General features: G+C 42.7%; 1 protein-coding gene across 3 annotated transcripts in view; it reads left to right on the top strand.

Moving 5' to 3' along the window:
- The window catches only part of BICD2 (BICD cargo adaptor 2), an 85,498-nt gene that overhangs the window by 35,117 nt on the left and 32,132 nt on the right, over window positions 1-18,249 (top strand). For all 3 annotated transcript variants that reach the window (XM_079965011.1, XM_079965013.1, XM_079965012.1), the window contains exon 2: window positions 16,523-16,735. In XM_079965011.1, coding sequence (XP_079821137.1) covers window positions 16,523-16,735 — 213 coding nt within the window. The remainder of the gene's footprint in view (window positions 1-16,522; window positions 16,736-18,249) is intronic.

The following is an 18,249-nucleotide window of genomic DNA, read 5'->3' as shown; positions in this document are numbered from 1 at the left end:
TTCTGAAAGAACAAAAAAACTTTAATTACAGTCAGCAGAATTATTTGGGGAATCTTTAATTTTTCTCCTCCTCTGCAACTATTTTGCTATGTTCTCTGAAGATCTCTGGCTGCCAGTCTGTTTTTAAGCCACTTAAAAACAGCTCAAGCAGCTGTTGATTTAGCAGTTTACTCCCAAGCAATCTTTGAGCTTCCCAGGATAGCATTTTTTTCATTGTGAGTAATGTGGTTGTGGGCAGCCAGTCAGTCCTGTCGAAGGGCCATCAAGATGATTTCCTTCCCTTCAACCTCTCTCCTGCCTCTTCTGGCCTCCTGAGAGCAGGGCATAAGGAGGCACCATGGCTTGCAGCGGGGAAAAGAGGAGCTGAAAAGATGCCATGCTAAATGCCCAAGTGTGTTTTGGCATGGAGGGCTCACTTGGCATGTGTGTGACAAGGATCTCATTTCCAAGGCTGTGAATAACGATTACAGCCTCAACTGTGTGTAACAAAACCAAATTGCCACTCCAGTGGGGCAAACAGTGTTTGATTTCCTGTTTCCTGGTCAAAAGAGTTCACTTTGTTCAAAGAGGAAAAAATAAATGCTGACAAATGAAGCACCCTCCTTGCTGTGACTAATGTCCCTTGGCTCTTGATGCCATGTAATTAATCGTAGTATCACATAATTTCTCACTTTGCGGAATGTGGCTGATTTATGCAGTGTTTGTAAAATGTTTCAAACACAGAAGTGAGGCCTAACATCGAAGCTTGCACTAACTTTTTTTGGGGACAGCTCCATGCAAGCAATCTGTATGTGCCTGAAAAAACAGCAAAATATCCACTGGCACCTTAAAAGACTTAACACCTGTGAGACTAGACATCCAGTGTGGTGTAGTGGTTAGTGTGTAGTACTAGGACCTGGGAAACCAGGGTTCGAATCCCCACTTTGCTATGAAACTCACTGGGTGACATTGGACTAACCATGGCCTCTAAGCTTAACCTACCTCACAGGATTTGTTGTGGGGATTAAATGAGGAGGGAGAGGACCATGCACACTAGGTTGAGCTCCTTGCAATAAGTAGTACATTTAATATAGCATAAATCATGGGTAGGCAAACTAAGGCCCGGGGGCTGGACCCAGCCCAATCGCCTTCTCAATCCGGCTGGCGGACGGTCCGGGAATCAGTGTATTTTACATGAGCAGAATGTGTGCTTTTATTTAAAATGCATCTCTGGGTTATTTCTGGGGCATAGGAATTCATTTCCCCCAAAAAAATATACTCCGGCCCCCCACAAGGTCTGAGGGACAGTGGACCGGCCCCCTGCTGAAAAAGTTTGCTGACCCCTGAATGTACTCCAGCTTAAGGCTACCCTCTAGCAAATTTGCCTGACTAGTTTGCAAGAGAAATAAGACCACCCAGTCAAAAGAATGAAGAGAATCACATTGGTATTGGGGAAACCATCTCAATAACTGAAACTGACAACACACCAGAAGATGATTCCAACCAGTTTGAACAGCAACAACAAAAACTTTCTAAAAAACCCAATAAGGATGGTGACAGGGAATTCTGTAACTTGGGTGCCATCACTGAGGCCCCATCTACGCCAGACATTTAAAGCAGTATCATACCACTTTATATGGTCCTGGGAACTGCAGTTTGTTAAGGGTGCTGAGAGTGCTTAGGACCCACCCCCATTTCCCTCAAAAAGCTACAGTTCCTAGAAGAGGGCTTGTTTGTTAAACCACTCTGGAAGTTGTCCCTCTGTGAGGGGAACAGGAGTTTCAGAACCCTTAACAAACCATAGTTCCCCGGGTTCTTTTGGGGAAGCCATGACTTTTTAAAGTGATATGATAAAGCTTTAAATGCATACTGGAGATGGGCACTGAGAGAAGGCCTTTGGTCTCAAAAGCAATGATTGGAGCACTGTCAGTTGAGGGAACTCAGGTTTCAAAATTCAAACACTTGCTCAAATGACTGTTCAATAATCCAACCAGAACTGCAGAACTACATTTAATAATTACAGGGTTGGTTAGAGGAAGGGAGGGTAAGGGTAGGACATATATTACTTTGCGTGATGATGGACACAGGTTATACTTTGCTATCACATGGAAGCTGGTTTACGTTACTCCCATGTGCAAGTTGTTCTAGTGTAGGAAACCATTTGCCAGCAGCAGATCATCCTGAGGTCAAGGCAGTTTTCTGTATGCCAAAGGAGCTATGTTGATTTGGGGCATTTGCTGTAGTGCTTAGGAATTCTCTATATTTGTACCTTTGAAGCGTAAAGGGACCCCTGACCATTAGGTTCAGTCACGGACAACTCTGGGGTTGCGATGCTCATCTTGCTTTACTGGCCGAGGGAGTCGGCGTTTGTCCGCATACAGCTTCTGGGTCATGTGGCCAGCATGACTAAGCTGCTTCTGGCGAACCAGAGCAGCGCACGGAAACGCCATTCACCTTCCCGCCAGAGCGGTACCTATTTACCTATCTACTTGCACTGTGTGTTTTTGAACTGCTAGGTTGGCAGGAGCATGGACCAAGCAACGGGAGTTCACCCCGTCACTGGGATTCGACCTGCCGACCTTCTGATTGGCAAGCCCTAGGCTCTGTGGTTTAACCCACAATGACACCTGCGTCCCTCACAGGTCAAACTAGCTGTGACATGGGTTGTTTTTTGAGGGTTGCCTCTTTGTGGTTGTTTTTAACTTTTAGACCAGCTTTACTGCCTTTTTCAGAAGCGGTCTGGTAAATGTTCAAGGGTTGGGTTGGGGGCTGTTTAAAAAACAAAACAAAAACCTTGAAAATATTGGCTGTGGCTGAATTCTTACTGCCTTTCACAACCCAAAGATCTTCTCTTTTCATTCTGGTCACCTAGAATTTGTGAAGTTTCTTATACATGCACATCTAATATAGTCCTTTGGAAAATGGAGCAGAGTGCAAGACCATGGCTTCCCCCCGCCCTCTGATCTTGTTTGGATTCTAGAAGACGAAAATGAAACTGAGGCTCAGCAGGGACAGTTTAATGTGCTAATATTCCTTAGTGCCCATTTCTGAATCCAGCTAATAAGGGTCATGTTTTTGGATTTCTGGATTCCTTTCTTATTCTTTCCCCTTAAAGAAGACGTTCGCTCAAGGCCTATTCACTTAACAAGGGCAATGGGGAGCTCCTCTCAATAAGACTGCTTTATTTTTAATGCTTCGTCCCGCTTTCTGCACCAGCACTTTCTCTTGGGGTGCTTCTTTCCTTGACTGAATTACAATAAATGCCTTTTAGCGGCATATATTGTAATCACGTGTCCATGCCCGTTAGCTTCCAAACACAGCATTATTGTCAAGGGGGGATGCTGTACATGGTAATGTAAATGTAATGGGGAGAATCCAGCCTGCCTTGAAACGCGCCTTGTGAATGGGCGAAAGCAGCAATTAATGTCTCAGTGTTGGTTCATCTGTTGAGTACAATTAGCTTCATCTATCAGCCTTTCACTTCAGAGAAAAGGGCAGTGTGGCATTTATTAAAGGACGGCCTTGTTCTGCTTGACATTTCAGAGCCACATGTCACTGGGTGTCTCAGCTGGAGGAATGGGTGAGACTGGGGGACACAGCAATGTATTTGTGGGACTTGGATTGAAACTGGCAGTGCCTTGGAGATGTGGAAGCGAATGTAGACCTTCTGCTTTAGAAGGGGCTCCCAAGTGTGAATGCTTTCCCTCTTTTTTGCTTTCTAGGAAAAAGTTGCTAGACAGACATCTCGCCCCCTCCCTACCACCCAGCAGAGCGCTCCATGGGCTATTAGTGATGCCCCTTCTCACACTTCCAGCAGAAGTGTTTAATTGGAGCCTGCTGTGAGGAGAGCTCTGATTCCAGGAGGCCTGCAGTGTGATAAAGGTTACATCATTTCACTGCCACTGTGGATTGTGATAACATGTTGAGCTCTTTTTACCCCCTCCTCCTCCTCCTCTACACACACACACACACACACACACACACACGCACACACCCCTTTATCTTCTTTATGGTGACACACACAGGGAAGGAGGGTGACATAGGATAGCGCTGTTGCTTTTCAGTGCAGCAGATATTTCGGATGGTGCAGCCTCCATCAGGTGGGGCAATTTGGGGCGGTTCATACAAATGCATTGTGTTAAAATGGAAAATTTGCTGACAAGCCAAAGTGGTGTTTGCGATAGCTTCTTGAGGGCGTTGGGGGAGGGCCGCAGCAAAGTCATAGAGCATTTGCTTTGCATGCAGAATCTGCGATGTTCATTGGCAACCTAGATCTTTTTTTCCTTTTTTTTCTTTATTTATTTTTATATAATATTTATTGGTGTTTCAAAAAGTTACAAGAATAAAAAAGAAAGAAAAAGAAAAACAGAAAATACAAAATACAGAAAAAAATAAAAACAATTAAAAACAAATCCATCTTTCCATATCTTATCTATCATTTGCTTGTTTCCTTGACCTCCTCACACCTCCCTTTTTTGTATTCTAGTTCATTAGTTGTTTCAGCAAATCCTTTCCTTCTTTGTTTTTATCTTACTAATTTATCTTAATATATTGTAACTTTACATTCTGACCTGTTAACAATCCATTTTTACTTAATCTTTTATAACATTACTGCTAAAACCGATCTTCAGTTGCCTAAGCATGCCTCATGGAAGACACTCTCTCTTTCTCGGTGTGGGAGGAAAAGCGCTTGGCTCTGCAAATTAGGAAGAAGTAGGGTAAACTACTTATTATTATTTATTTTTTAGGGTAAACCTGATGTTTTATTAAGTGCATACATGGTGTTATTTTGGCACTGCTTAGATTACTAGTGGCATTGGGTTCAGTTGCTGGAGACATAGACAGCATCCTCATTGTTAATTCCTGGATTACCTTCCAGGCTTTCCCCCTGGGCATTTTCTGTGGATTTACTTCCCTGTTCTCATGCTGTCTGAGGGTGTAGGTCTGAGGCCTACACTTAAATCCACATGCTTTACAGGAGATCACAAAAAAAGAGAGAAAGAAAAGCAGGCGGGTTTTCTCCAAGCTTTTCCTGTGGAACCAGCACCTTCTCTCATTGAATACAAAGTTTTACTGTTTCTGCATAAGCTAGCAGTTCTTTGCACATAAAGGGAAAACAAGACACTTGAGCACAATGCCTGTGGCACCTAATACACTAGCATATTCAAATACAGATTCTCCAGTCATGTAGGTGGAATCCTAAGGGCTTTTTGATACACAGTACAGCTGCAAACTTGGATTCAAGACCAATTGCACGCTTGGAGGGCTTCACTCTGATGAACATACCTGTCGATGACAAGTATAAAAAGGCCCTAATGTAGATGTATTTTTGTTGATGAACTGATAGCCCTGATATTGAATGATTGGAATGTGATATTGATCATCCTCTAGGTGGTATAATCTGGAGTGAGAAACCTCAGGCCAAATGCAGTCTTCCAGATCTCTCTATTTAATCCTCAGGACTCTTCCTCTGGCTCCGCCCCTTCTCAGGCTACAGCCCTCACCAGTCTTGCTCCATGCCCTCCTCAAGTAGTACTGCATCCTGGAACTACAATGATTAGTAATAGTAATTTATTATTTATACCCTGCCCTTCTGGCTGGGTTTCCCCAGCCACTCTGGGTGGCTTCCAACAAAATATTAAAATACAATAGTCCTCTGACACAAAACCCCACATATATTAAGTAAAATAGAAACATCGCCACCCAACCCAACCCCACTCACCTTTCCCCCCTCCACCTCTTTCCCCCTTTTCTTCCTAATGTCTCAACAAATGAAACTGATCTGTAAAAAATGTTACTTGAAAAAAAGAGAGAGAGAGAGACATTGGACATACTTTTGTAAACATGAGAAAAGCCTGCTGGATCAGGCCAGTGTCTCTTCTAGTCCAGCTTCCTGTTACAGTGGCCAACTAGATGCCTATGGGAAGCCCCCAAACGACTTGAGCACAACAGCCAGCACACAGGACTTGACTAATGCTCAGCATTTCAGGAATTGTATACACATGTGTGCAGAAGTAATCCTCATTCAGTTTAATCCCGTGCACACCTTTTTTTGAGATGAAGCTGCCACATTTAGCACAGTGGGGTCTTCTTTGAGTAAGCATGATTGCTGCTTTATCCTTGTACCATTTTGTAATCAGAAAAAAAACTTTAAGTGAACTTACTTTTTAAAAGAAAACCAACACTGATAATTCTGATAATTTTTGCTGAGGAGGAATGTTTGGATGTGAGTTTTCAGCTGGAGGTAACGAGTGATTAGAATATGCATATGCAGGGCGTACACTAAAGCCTGATTTAACAGCTTGAGATGATTCTTCTTCTGGATGTTACTGTGCCATCCCCAGATTAGTCTTCAGTTTATAGAGATTCGTGTCATCGCCATGCTGCTGACCAGTGTTTGACCCCATAGCTATATCATCCTCTTTATACATGAACCTCAATCCTTCTGTTCTTTTGAGAGGGTTACAGCAAGGTTTCAAAGAATCACGCTCGCTGGAAACAAATATGTAAATGTCAGAATTGGCTAGAATTATTATTTTCCTGGGGTAACTGCTTCCTAATTACTTAATTATTGGGGCGGGTGCATAAGAAGGGGGAGGGGAGAGGGAACGGAACCATTTTTTAAAAAACCTGTTATAATAATCCCAAATTGAAGACATGAATCTGAACTCAAATTAATTTCGGATCTGGATTTGGGCTGGGGGAATGACCTTCGTATTTTTAATCTATTTCTGGGATTCACTCAAATCCTGATCTTGGCAAGATTACAATTTATATTTTCCGATAGGCTTGAATTTTGTATTTTAACGAATTAAACTGCATTGCAATGGCAAGCCTGAAAGCTTACCAAGAACAAAGGGTTAAAGACTGAGGGTGATATTCAACTGAGTTTGTGGTGAGATGGGGCTAGGTTTATGTCTTTGTGTCACAGTTCCTAGGGCAGCGGCTATTTATTTTTATTTTATTTTTTGCAAGGGGAGGGGTTAGTTGCGCTGCATGATAGTAACGCTGAATAATTTCGGAACTCTTGCCTTGTAACGCTGCAGGCCTGCTTGGCTTGAGTTGTCTGGTTTATTAACCTTAACAAATCATGTGGAGGCTGCTATGAATTATGCAGGACAGCCTGACCCATTTGCTGGCAAATCTGTTTGCAGGGCAAGGCAGGTCACGTGCGGTCTGTGGGATTGCATTGGCAAATAAAAGCTTTCTAGCCTCAGAGGTGCTCAGTGCACCCTTTGCCTTAACAGTACATCTATTGTTCAGCCATTAGGAAGTAATTTTTTTTGGGGGGGGAGCGAGGGGAATGCTGGAAATATGCCATGCCAGAATTCTGTAAAGCCTTCCAGGTGTGATCTGGTCAGGTGACATGTCTGCCGTCAAGCAGTGGCTCAAAATGCCTGGTTTTGGTGTCAGTGTAGCTGCTTAGAACAAGAGAAATTGCTCTGGAGAGAGGGCGGGTGGCGGAGAGAACTAGGATGGGATTCTTCTGCTTGCTATTCGTTTATGGGTACATTGTATACATTTTGGCAAAGGGCAGTATCCTGACAAATCAGATCAGGATCGTGTATGCCAGGAAGAGAGAAAGTACTGGCAATACATCTCACGCAAAGCCTGAGTATTCTGTCATTTATGTATAACATAGCCTGCAAATTTTAAGTCAGTGCAGTCACAAGTACTGACAGAGATAGTTTAGGGAGATGGAGGGGTCTGGAATGAGTGCACCAGACCATCTGTCTCCTAGGGTCTCCACATGTGTAAGGGGGCAGGGAGGAATTACTGCAGCTCTGTGCATTCATTGTAAAACAAAACGTGTATGTGTATGTCTGTCTCCATCTCCCCCAGCACCCTCTGTGCAACAGTGGCGGAAGATCACCCTGTGCTAACTACAATGAAAGGCGGCGTTATTACTTTATGGATTCTTTGAATAAAATGGATGTGTCTTGAGTTCTTTGGCCTCTAATTATTGCACTAATAAGTGGAACGGGATGGCTCAGGAGACTGACTGTTCTCTCGAGCCAGATCCGTTTGCCTTTAGTCAGCTGGGACCAAAAGCAATTACTCGTTGATGGATGGCTAGTGGCCCATGTGTGCACATTCAATGGCTTTGGGGAAGTTGCTTGCAGACAGATGTCCGCACTGCAACAAACTCTGGGGATTAAATTCAGCCGCAGTCTGACCGTCTGGGGCTGGCTGTATTTGGGTCTGGAGCATTGCCAGAAAAGCACAGCAAGCCCAAGTGACCTAATGATATGGCCTCTTCTTTTCCAATGCATTGTACAATCAGAAAACCCGGGAATCCCATTTCCCTCACCACACCCCTTCAATACTTTGTATATAAAACATTAATAAAGTTGAACCAGAAAGTAATGTTACATTATAATATATTTGTGCCAGGAGCATTGGAAATAGGTTCCTTGTATACATCCTGCCTCTTGAAGCTCCAAGTAGGACTGGATAGGACATTGGAGATACACTCAGTACGAGGAATTCAGAGAACACTTGTTTCTGTTCTCTATTCTTCTGTCTCTACCTCCAATTTATTTTCTACCATGCTACCTTCCATTCTTTCTTCTCATTCCCTCTGTCTCTTCTCATGGTTGGCATTTTCTCCGTAATCCTTCATCATGTTTCTGTTTCAAGCTGGTTCCAACCTGAAGTTGTGTAGGCAGTTGGTGTGTATAGCAAAGTACAGTGGTACCTTGAGTTACAAACACTCCGCTAACCCGGAAGTAGTACCTCGGGTTAAGAAATTAGCCCCAGGATGATAACAGAAATTGTGCAGTGGTGGTGTGGCAGCAGCGGGAGGCCCTATTAGCTAAAGTGGTGCCTCGGGTTAAGAACAGTTTCAGGTTAAGAACGGACCTCCAGAATGAATTAAGTTCTTAACCAGAGGTACCACTGTACAGGTACATTTCCCAGGTGTGTTCTTCATTAGCTTGCCATAGGGAGCTTCAGAATGGCAGTGGTGGATCAAGGGTAGGTATATGGCCTCACATTCTATGAAGCTCATGCTGTGGTGATGCCATTTTATGAACTTCACTGCACCAGAGATATGCAGTATTTTGTTGTTCACATGTGGAATTAGAAATTTTTGATGTGTACTTTCATTTTATTTTCAAAATAATGGGGTCTTTGACATTTCAAATCACTCCATTTCTACTCCAGAAACTTTGGAATCACACAGTACTTTTCATGTGAAATTTTGTTTGGTAAAACTGAATGTAGGGTTTTTTAACCAATGGAATGATTTAATTTTGTCCTGTTAAAGTTCAGATAAAGCTACTTTGTTACATCTGCAAATTTTCATATTTTAGCAGAACTTCACTGCACATTCACTGTGTAACCACTTAGAGTGGCATATAAATACAATGAAATACAGATAAATAAAGAATGCAGACATGGCGAGGCTAGCCTTTTGCCCTTCATTTAGTGCTCTCAGCCATTTTAGAGAACTTTAAAAATTATTCTGGATTTTTTTGGGGGGTGGGGACCGAGCAGCTTAGAGGGAAACGTTCAGAAAACGTTGAGCGCAGAAAGTCCTTCTGTATAATTGCAACGTCGTGTCTGCTTTATGTCAGAGGCGTTGTTGCCTAACTGCATAAATAAAAGTAAGTCAGCTTCAGACTTAAAAGGTGTGGCTGCTCTTTGCCTCCTGGTGACATTAGTTAAAGAGACACATGATGTGACCATCAGTGCAGTCAGCGCTTCTCTGCCCTAAGATGGGGGAAATTCTGACGTATTGTGCATCAGCTTTGCCTGATGTAATCAGGAGTGGCAGGAAAGGGATGTGATTTGGCCTTTCAGGTAACATCCAGTTTGGCCCACATATATATAGTGTATTATTTATTTGGAAGATTTATATCCCATCCTTTAATCCAGATGATCCTCAAAGTGGTTTTCACAGGATCTGTAATAATACACACACCCCAAACCCATATAGCTCAACAGCCCTTCTTTTCCTGGTCAACAGATGGGGTCAGAGTGTGCCTCCTCTCTTCAACTCTGCAGTGCAAGGGGAGCTTGTAGTTAAAGCTGAGTTTCTTTTGACATGGGGGAGAAGGCAGCAAACGCTCCGCTGCAGGTCTTTTCTTCCTGGCTGATGGATAGGGAAAGGGTAGTCTTCCCTTGCTGCGATGTTCTTCCTGGGAGGCAGGGGGTGCAACCACTGGAAAACCTTGTTCCCCTGGCTTAGCCCAGAATGTGCTGTCTTTCTGTTCTGCAGATCCACAGCAATTTACAGTATTTATGCCTTAAGAACTATTACCTCCCATGCCTTAGTTATTCAAATATCATCATTATCTACATTCAAAGTGTCACCTGCGTCAGCGTGTATAATGAACTCTGAATGTTCATTATATGCCTCCATGTGTTGAGGAACTGATTGCTAATTGTATTTATTTAATAAATATCAGAGACAGCTCCCACTTTTTTGCAAGGTGGGCATTCTCCTTTAATTTGTAAAATCCACTTCTCTTCTTGTTTAATGCCCTGGATTTTTTAAAATGAATATATTGATGGGGGAAGCAACGAAGGGGAGTAGAAACAGATTCAAAATGCCAGCAATGATATTACCAGATCAAGAGAGAGGCAGTGTCATCTTCTTAGTGTGCTACTCTGTGTTTAATCTGTGAATTATTTTTCCCTCCTGACACGCAGCATAATGGAGAAGATAAATTTGCATATTGCTAGCTCCACCTGACTACTAGTCCTGTCAAGAAACACATCAATAATGATGCACAAGGTCACAGCAGGATGCATAAAGTATTCCTAATCAGGCCATAATTGCTGTGCTGGAAAACTTATTAAAATAATATAGTAGGAGGTATGCAAATTGCTTACTCCCCCAAAACCCCTCCCTACTAAACACCAGCTACTAAAATGTTCTTTAATTGCTATACTGTTTTTTATCATGTTGCCTATACACAGTATTTAAGTTTGTGTTGGCCTCCCCATGGTTCTTGCAGATGAATAACCAGCGGTTCCAAATTGGCAACTTATTTTGTTTGCAAAGTTAATTTTGCTCGCTTGAAAACACACCTTAGCATTTAAAATATTTCATCCTAAGGCTCCACTGGTATGGTTAAAATTACAATGGCAGCAGAACTGCTTGCTCAGCAGGTGTAAGAGAATCACAGGCAGCTTTTGAACAGAGAGATCAAAACTGGGCATCATTTTATCGCCTGCCTCAGTGCTAGAACTGATGGATGCACAGTTCACTGTTGAGATGCAGAAGATCAAAACAGGGCATAATGTGTGTATGACTAGAGTCTTTTTCAAGCATTAATTTTCACGCTGAGGCCAAGCAAGGTGAAAGGGGCTATGGGCTGTGTATGGGTATGGTGTCTCCCTTAGCAATCAGCCCTTTAAAATCAAGGGAGAAGTCATAACCCGCAGGGAAGGCTGCAGAAGTTAATGCTTAACATAGTAATAGTGGCAGTGAGGGCAGGAGCAAGGCAGTGCTACTTTGGGGGTGAAGCCAAATACATGACCCCACAGCCATTTTCACCCTGCTTGTCTTCTACATGCACGTAATGTGTAAAGAGGCCTTAGGGGAGGCAGACTTTTGGTATGCAGTGATTTCTGGAAGACCCCTGCAGAGTACAAACAGCATAATGGCAAACTGATTAGAGGGCTTCTGTTCTAGTAAGCAGTGCATAACTTTTGTAAAATAAAACAATAAAAGAAAGAATTGATGGTTAACTTAGTTCTAGCTATAAAAAAAACCTGAGCATGTGGGAAGGCATTTGGTCTGAACGAAAGATGTGCATCTGTGGCCATTGGCCTTATGAAGCTTTTGATATGCAAGCTCACAAGTTAGGAGTTTCGGAGCAATGGGAATGTTTTTTGTTTACACCTGCCCTGTGTGCAGCAGCGCAGACCTTTTTAAAAAATGACATAAATCTACATGTTCAACTTGTTGTGTGCTCTTGCATGTGCAGTTTAACAGAATCATATTGTGTGACGAACAGTTACCTTTGTGGCACAGGAAACAAGAGGTGTCAAAATCCATAATAGCTTCATGGGGAAAATATCGACTGTGTAACCTGAGATCAATTTTGCACTTTATTCAAACGTTCAGAAATGTCAATAAAAAATTAACGGTTGGGGTTTTTTGTTTTGTTTTTGCCTTGTTTCTTTAATTGCAAGGAGAAATGTTGAGGTGGCTGTACAGCAAATGCATTTGAAGGGAAGAATGCCCTGCTGAAAGGTCTGAGAGTGTAAACTGCCATGGCAACAATTCTTTACAAGTTCAAATGGGTCGATAGGAATGAGAAAAGAAAGTCCTTATGATAAGCATCTGATTTATGAGCTTAAAAGGAAAGGCAAAGGTTCAGTCAGCATGATATCTTAAGAACTGAGACCCCAGGTGCCACCGTGGGAGGCAGAAATCCTTTATATTGTATATTTATAACAAAACCAGACCTTTCCATAAAATGCGTTGGATTTGGAAGCAGTCTCTCCCTCCCCCCCCCCAAATATAGCTAGCATTTCATGAATTTGAAGAGGCCCAACACCCAGGAAAAGGCATGCTGCAAAGACCTTAAAAATAAAAACAGCCAGTTGTGTAATAACAAATGCAAATTGTGTGTGTGTGTGTCTAATAGTGAGTTTTAACTCATATACCTCAATAATAGGAAGGTGCATAGTATTTGCATGTGTGCATCCATACACGTGTGTGTGTGTGTGTGTGTGTGTGTGTTGTAAGGTAAAGGTAAAGGGACCCCTGACCATTAGGTCCAGTTGTGGCTGACTCTGGGGTTGCGGCGCTCATCTCGCTTTATATGCCGAGGGAGCTGGCGTACAGCTTCCGGGTCATGTGGCCAGAATGACTAAGCCGCTTCTGGCGAACTGGAGCAGCACACGGAAACGCCATTTACCTTCCCGCCGGAGCGGTACCTATTTATCTACTTGCACTTTGATGTGCTTTTGAACTGCTAGGTTGGCAGGAGCAGGGACCAAGCAACGGGAGCTCACCCCGTCGCGGGGATTCAAACCGACGACCTTCTGATCGGCAAGTTTGGTTTAACCCACAGCGGCACCCACGTCCCAGGCGGGTGTGTGTTGTACTAAGCAAAAAATATTGTAATTTCAAAAGTCTTTTATGGCAAAGTACCGTATTTTTCGCCCTATAGGACGCACCGGCCCATAGGACGCACCTAGTTTTTTTTTGGGGGGGGGAATAAAGAAAAAAAATTATTCCCCCCCCCAGCCGCGGCTTCAGCGCGCTCCGGGCAGCAGGCTGCTGTCCGCAGCCTGGGGAGCCCTGCGGGAACTCCCGGGGCTCCCCAGGCTTGCTGATAGCTTCCTGAAGCCTGAAGAGCAAGAGGGGTCGGTGCGCACCGACCCCTCTCACTCTCCAAGCTTCAGCGAAAGCCTGCATTCGCCCCATAGGACGCACACAGATTTCCCCTTCATTTTTGGAGGGGGAAAAGTGCGTCCTATAGGGTGAAAAATACAGTACTTACCGTATAGGGACGCGGGTGGCACTGTGGGTTAAACCACAGAGCCTAGGACTTGCCGATCAGAAGGTCATCGGTTTGAATCCCCGTGACGGGGTTAGCTCCCATTGCTCGGTCCCTGCTCCTGCCAACCTAGCAGTTCGAAAGCATGTCAAAGTGCAAGTAGATAAATAGGTACCACTCTGGCAGGAAGGTAAACGGCGTTTCCATGCGCTGCTGTGGTTCGCCAGAAGCGGCTTAGTAATGCTGGCCACATGACCCGGAAGCTGTATGCCGGCTCCCTCGGCCAGTAAAGCGAGATGAGTGCCGCAACCCCAGTCGGTCATGACTGGACCTAATGCTCAGGGGTTCCTTTACCTTTTACTTACCGTATATATCAAGGACTTGTTCAAGAAGTACTTTTGCTTCCTCAACAAAAGCTGAAAATTTGCAAGCTTCATCCACTTTGGGAATGTTCCTGTGCCTAGAAATTTTATTTGCTTCTGATGAAAAGAAGAAAAGTTACACAGATTTTAGATTACCCATAAGGGCGAATAGGAAACATAGCTTTATGCAGAGTGACCTGGAACACAAATTGAAGATTGAAGCAGACAGTACATAATGACTCAGAAACAGGTAAAAGAAGTCCCGATATGGACAACAATTCACAATGTGATTGATTTTGATATTAGAAATTGATTTGCGTGTTAAGGGGGGGGGGTTATAAGTTTTTGTAAACTTTGCAACACTTTTATGTAGATTCTTATTTCAGTTATATTGGTTTGCTAACACCCAAACATACATAGAGATCTCAGTCATTTTAAGCTGCTGTGTGCAGTTGAAACTCATTTTACAGTAACTTGCACAGATGGCATGTTACTTTCTGCCTGAAATGTGACGCTTTTTAATTTCCCTAAGGACTGTTGTGTGAACCTGGCCAGAATTTCCTCAATAGGTATTTGTCTCTGGTTTCTCTAATTTGCTTATCTGAAATCAGATTCAATCTGATAGGAGCAATGAGTGGGTGGCTTGCATACAAGATGGCACAGACATGTTCAATCATATGCTTCAGTCCTGTTTGTTCAATAATTACCGTATCAGCGAATGCTTCCTATCTAATATGCTGAAGTAATGAAATTCTGAGGCCTACTTCTTGCATGTAGGAAATAAATTTCCTCCTGTGATGACAGATACGGTCTGAACGGCTAGAACATAAATGGCCAATGGAAAACTTGATAGATCATTAAACAGGGAGCAGTGTTTGGAGAAGGAGGAGAGATCCTGGGTTGCCCTTGTCCAGGTTGAAAATGCAGCATTCGTACCAGCAATCTTTATATGAAATGAAAGAAAGAACTGGCATGTTGAACATAGCAATTCACTCAAAAGACTCAAATCTATCTTGGAAGCCAGTAGTTGCAAAGACATATTGTAGTTCAAAGACAGCATTCATTTCAGCTCTTACACATCAGTCCATCTGTCAGGTGGATCCCGACGAGAATATGGCTCCTTAAAATGGTAGGACAATTTGCCTTTATAAATACAGTGGTACCTTGGGTTACAGACGCTTCAGGTTACATATGCTTCAGTTTACAGACTCCGCTAACCCAGAAATAGTGCTTCAGGTTAAGAACTTTGCTTCAGGATGAGAACAGAAATCGTGCTCCGGCGGCATGGCAGCAGCGGGAGGCCCCATTAGCTAAAGTGGTGCTTCAGGTTAAGAACAGTTTCAGGTTAAGAACGGACCTCCGGAACGAATTAAGTACATAACCAGAGGTACCACTGTATATTAAAATTATTTGAGCTCTCTGAAGAACTAATTGCAGGTGTCTGATAACACACAAAGAGGTAAATTGAAACACATCTTGGAGCAGATTCCAACTTGGTCATGCGGAGAAAAATAGCTTGTTAGCAATGAAGTTGTAAAAGAAAAAAAAATCCCAACAAATTTACAGTAGTACATGTGAACAGTATGTATAGATTTGGTTTAACAATAAGAGTTCCTAATCATTATACATCTATAGTAAAAATAATTGCTCTTGGTAATGGGGCAGGACTCTTTGAGCAACTAGAATTGTAAGAACTATTTTGCATATTAATCATAGGATTCTTTGATCACCAACTATGTGCTTTATGCCTGGCCAGTATGCTTCAATGTGTACTTTAGGTTTCTGGTGGGTGGCCCCCCATGTATCACATCCCAATGTTTTTCATGTTAGCCTTTTGATTGGTGTTCTTCAGAGCAATTGAGCCAATTTATTTGAAGTATATTAAGGTAATCTAGGGAAGCTTCTAGTTCAAAATAAGTGCTGGGCTGCATGAAATAGAGGGAAATGATGGATGAGAGAGCCCAAGGAAATTACCTCAGAAAGTAGCATTGTGGCTTGTTCTAAAATGACACCAACTCATATATTTTAATGTTATTGAAGGAAATAGGGCTGTTCAGACCAGGAGATATATGCATGTAGACCCTCCTCATGCAGAAATCTCCACTCAATTTATGGTTTTGGTACATGGCCCTTAGTGCATTTCTGTGCCTCATCCTCAGATCTGTAAAATGGGAATTATAGTGATCCAGCTGACAGGGATGTTGTGATGATTTCACAAGTGTTCACACTTGATTGTTTTAAACAATTACGTACTTGACTTACAAGGTTGCCAGTTTGAAAAATGGGAGTTCTCTTTAGCACAAATACAAATCCTCACAACGAGAAGATAATCGTGTTAGAAAAGGAAAAGAGCACAATGTTATATCCAACCAGGTTGTCCCCTTACTGCAAGGTTTCCTACCTGTGCAAGAAGACCTCTTCTTTTCTCTCTGCATGCTCCCCCAATCTGTTTTGGGGTTCACCAACCATCTGGAGAAGAGTTGGGGCATGCAGGGGTGCATGAGGAGGGGAGTGGAAAGGAAAAGGGACGGCTTCACTGGTTACAACTCAAATACCCCATAATGTGTGAAATACAGCAAGTATTTATGTTTCTGCCCATTAACGGGTTTGGGGAGACTGATGTGCTCTTCAGCTTCTTAACCAGGGTATACTCAATGCACAATAAATATTCATGTTGCTAAAATTATTCATTAAAGAGCTTTCTGATTTCCCCCCCAGGCTTTTGGTCAGGCTCACACCAACCACAAGAAAGTAGCAGCAGATGGAGAGAGCAGGGAAGAAACCTTGATTCAAGAGTCCGCCACAAAGGAAGAGTACTACATGAAGAAAGTCATGGAACTGCAGACAGAGCTAAAGCAGCTGAGGAATGTCCTTGCCAACACCCAGTCTGAAAATGAACGCTTGAATTCTGTTGCTCAGGAACTGAGAGAGGTGAGAGTTATTGACCAATAATGCCTGAAGTACAAAAGCTCTGAGGCTGTCTTGTTATATTCCCCTGGAAAGCCATGCCTATTTATGTTTCTGATAGACTCTTCTTAAATTAGGCATGCTGGGGACTTTCAAAGGCATTTCTCTATCTTCCATTCAGTTCAGCAGGGCCCACGAAGTCGCTCCTCAAACTAACTATATCTGTCCATATACATAAAAACGTAAGGCTGTTGACACGTTGCTGTTTGCAACTGCAGTGTGAGGTACAGCAGGCAAGTGGCCAAGCCAGAAGCACAGTTGGCAGGTGGCCCAAGTGAACTGTTTAAGTTGCTCTGTGAAGTGCCTCCTTTCTCTTTTAAAAGGGGTTGGGGCAAGCTGTGAGGGGATCTGCAATGCGGTGGGTGTGGTGTGAAAAGAGGGGATTTGGTCAGATGTGACGGAAGGACAGATAGCAAAGGGGTAGGTGTGGTTGGAGAGCAGGTGTGGTTGGAGAGGAGAGCAAGTAGGGGCAGCAGCCCCTAGTTAAAATCTAAATGTTAAAACCATGTCACATTAAATCAATTAGTTTTAAGGTTTCTTAAAACCTGCATACAAGTAGCAGTAAGCTAAAAGTAGTAATTAGATGGCCATCCTACATGCCTGGAGGAGCAACAACAAAACTTAATTTATCTTTAATATGAAAGGATGTTGGATTATTGGGTTTTTTTTTGGTTTTTTTTATTTATGAGCTTCATATGTTGTTTTTGAGGTTAGCCTGCTGTGAACCCTTCTAGAGAACATAGTTGGCTAGGCAGTATCCTAGAGGTGGGAGCTGTGACCTACAGCACCTTTGTTCTTTTTTATTATTAATTTATATATTAATTTATAATTAATTTATATTGATTTTTCAGTTACTTATTCATATACATATTCCATTATTTTCCATATACCCATATTGTTTGCTCCATAAGATGCACCAGACCATAAGACGCACCTAGTTTTTGGAGGAGGAAAACAAGGAAAAAAATATTCTGAATCTCAGTACCCAGAACAACAAGAGGGATCGCTGCGCAGTGAAAGCAGCAATCCCTCTTGTTGTTCTGGCTTCTGGGATAGCTGTGCAGCCTACATTCGCTCCATAAGACGCACACACATTTCCCCTTTTTAGGAGGGAAAAAGTGAGTCTTATGGAGCAAAAAATACGGTAAATAATATAAGTCAAAATACATACAATAATGCCATATCTTCCCCAGTGACTTCCCACCACCTCATTACAGCTTCTTTTATTCTCTCTCAACCACTGTGTTGTTATTCTTGTTTCTTCTATATCACATCATGTATCTTATCTAACTATTCTTTTATTTTGCAAATTTCAGATTAAACATATCAAGGATTTTATTTGAGGACAACATTTATCTAGATATTCCTTTACACATTCCCACTCTTTTTGTATTTTTTGTTTTTGGTGATTCCTAATTGCCACTTTGTTCTTGTGTCCTCTCTGAACGTTATGCTGTTCACCATACTGAGGAAGCATT

This window comes from Podarcis cretensis, assembly GCF_951804945.1.
Source record: "Podarcis cretensis genome assembly, chromosome: 2".
In the NCBI taxonomy this organism is placed as follows: domain Eukaryota; kingdom Metazoa; phylum Chordata; class Lepidosauria; order Squamata; family Lacertidae; genus Podarcis; species Podarcis cretensis.
This window is presented reverse-complemented; position numbering and strand designations above follow the sequence as displayed.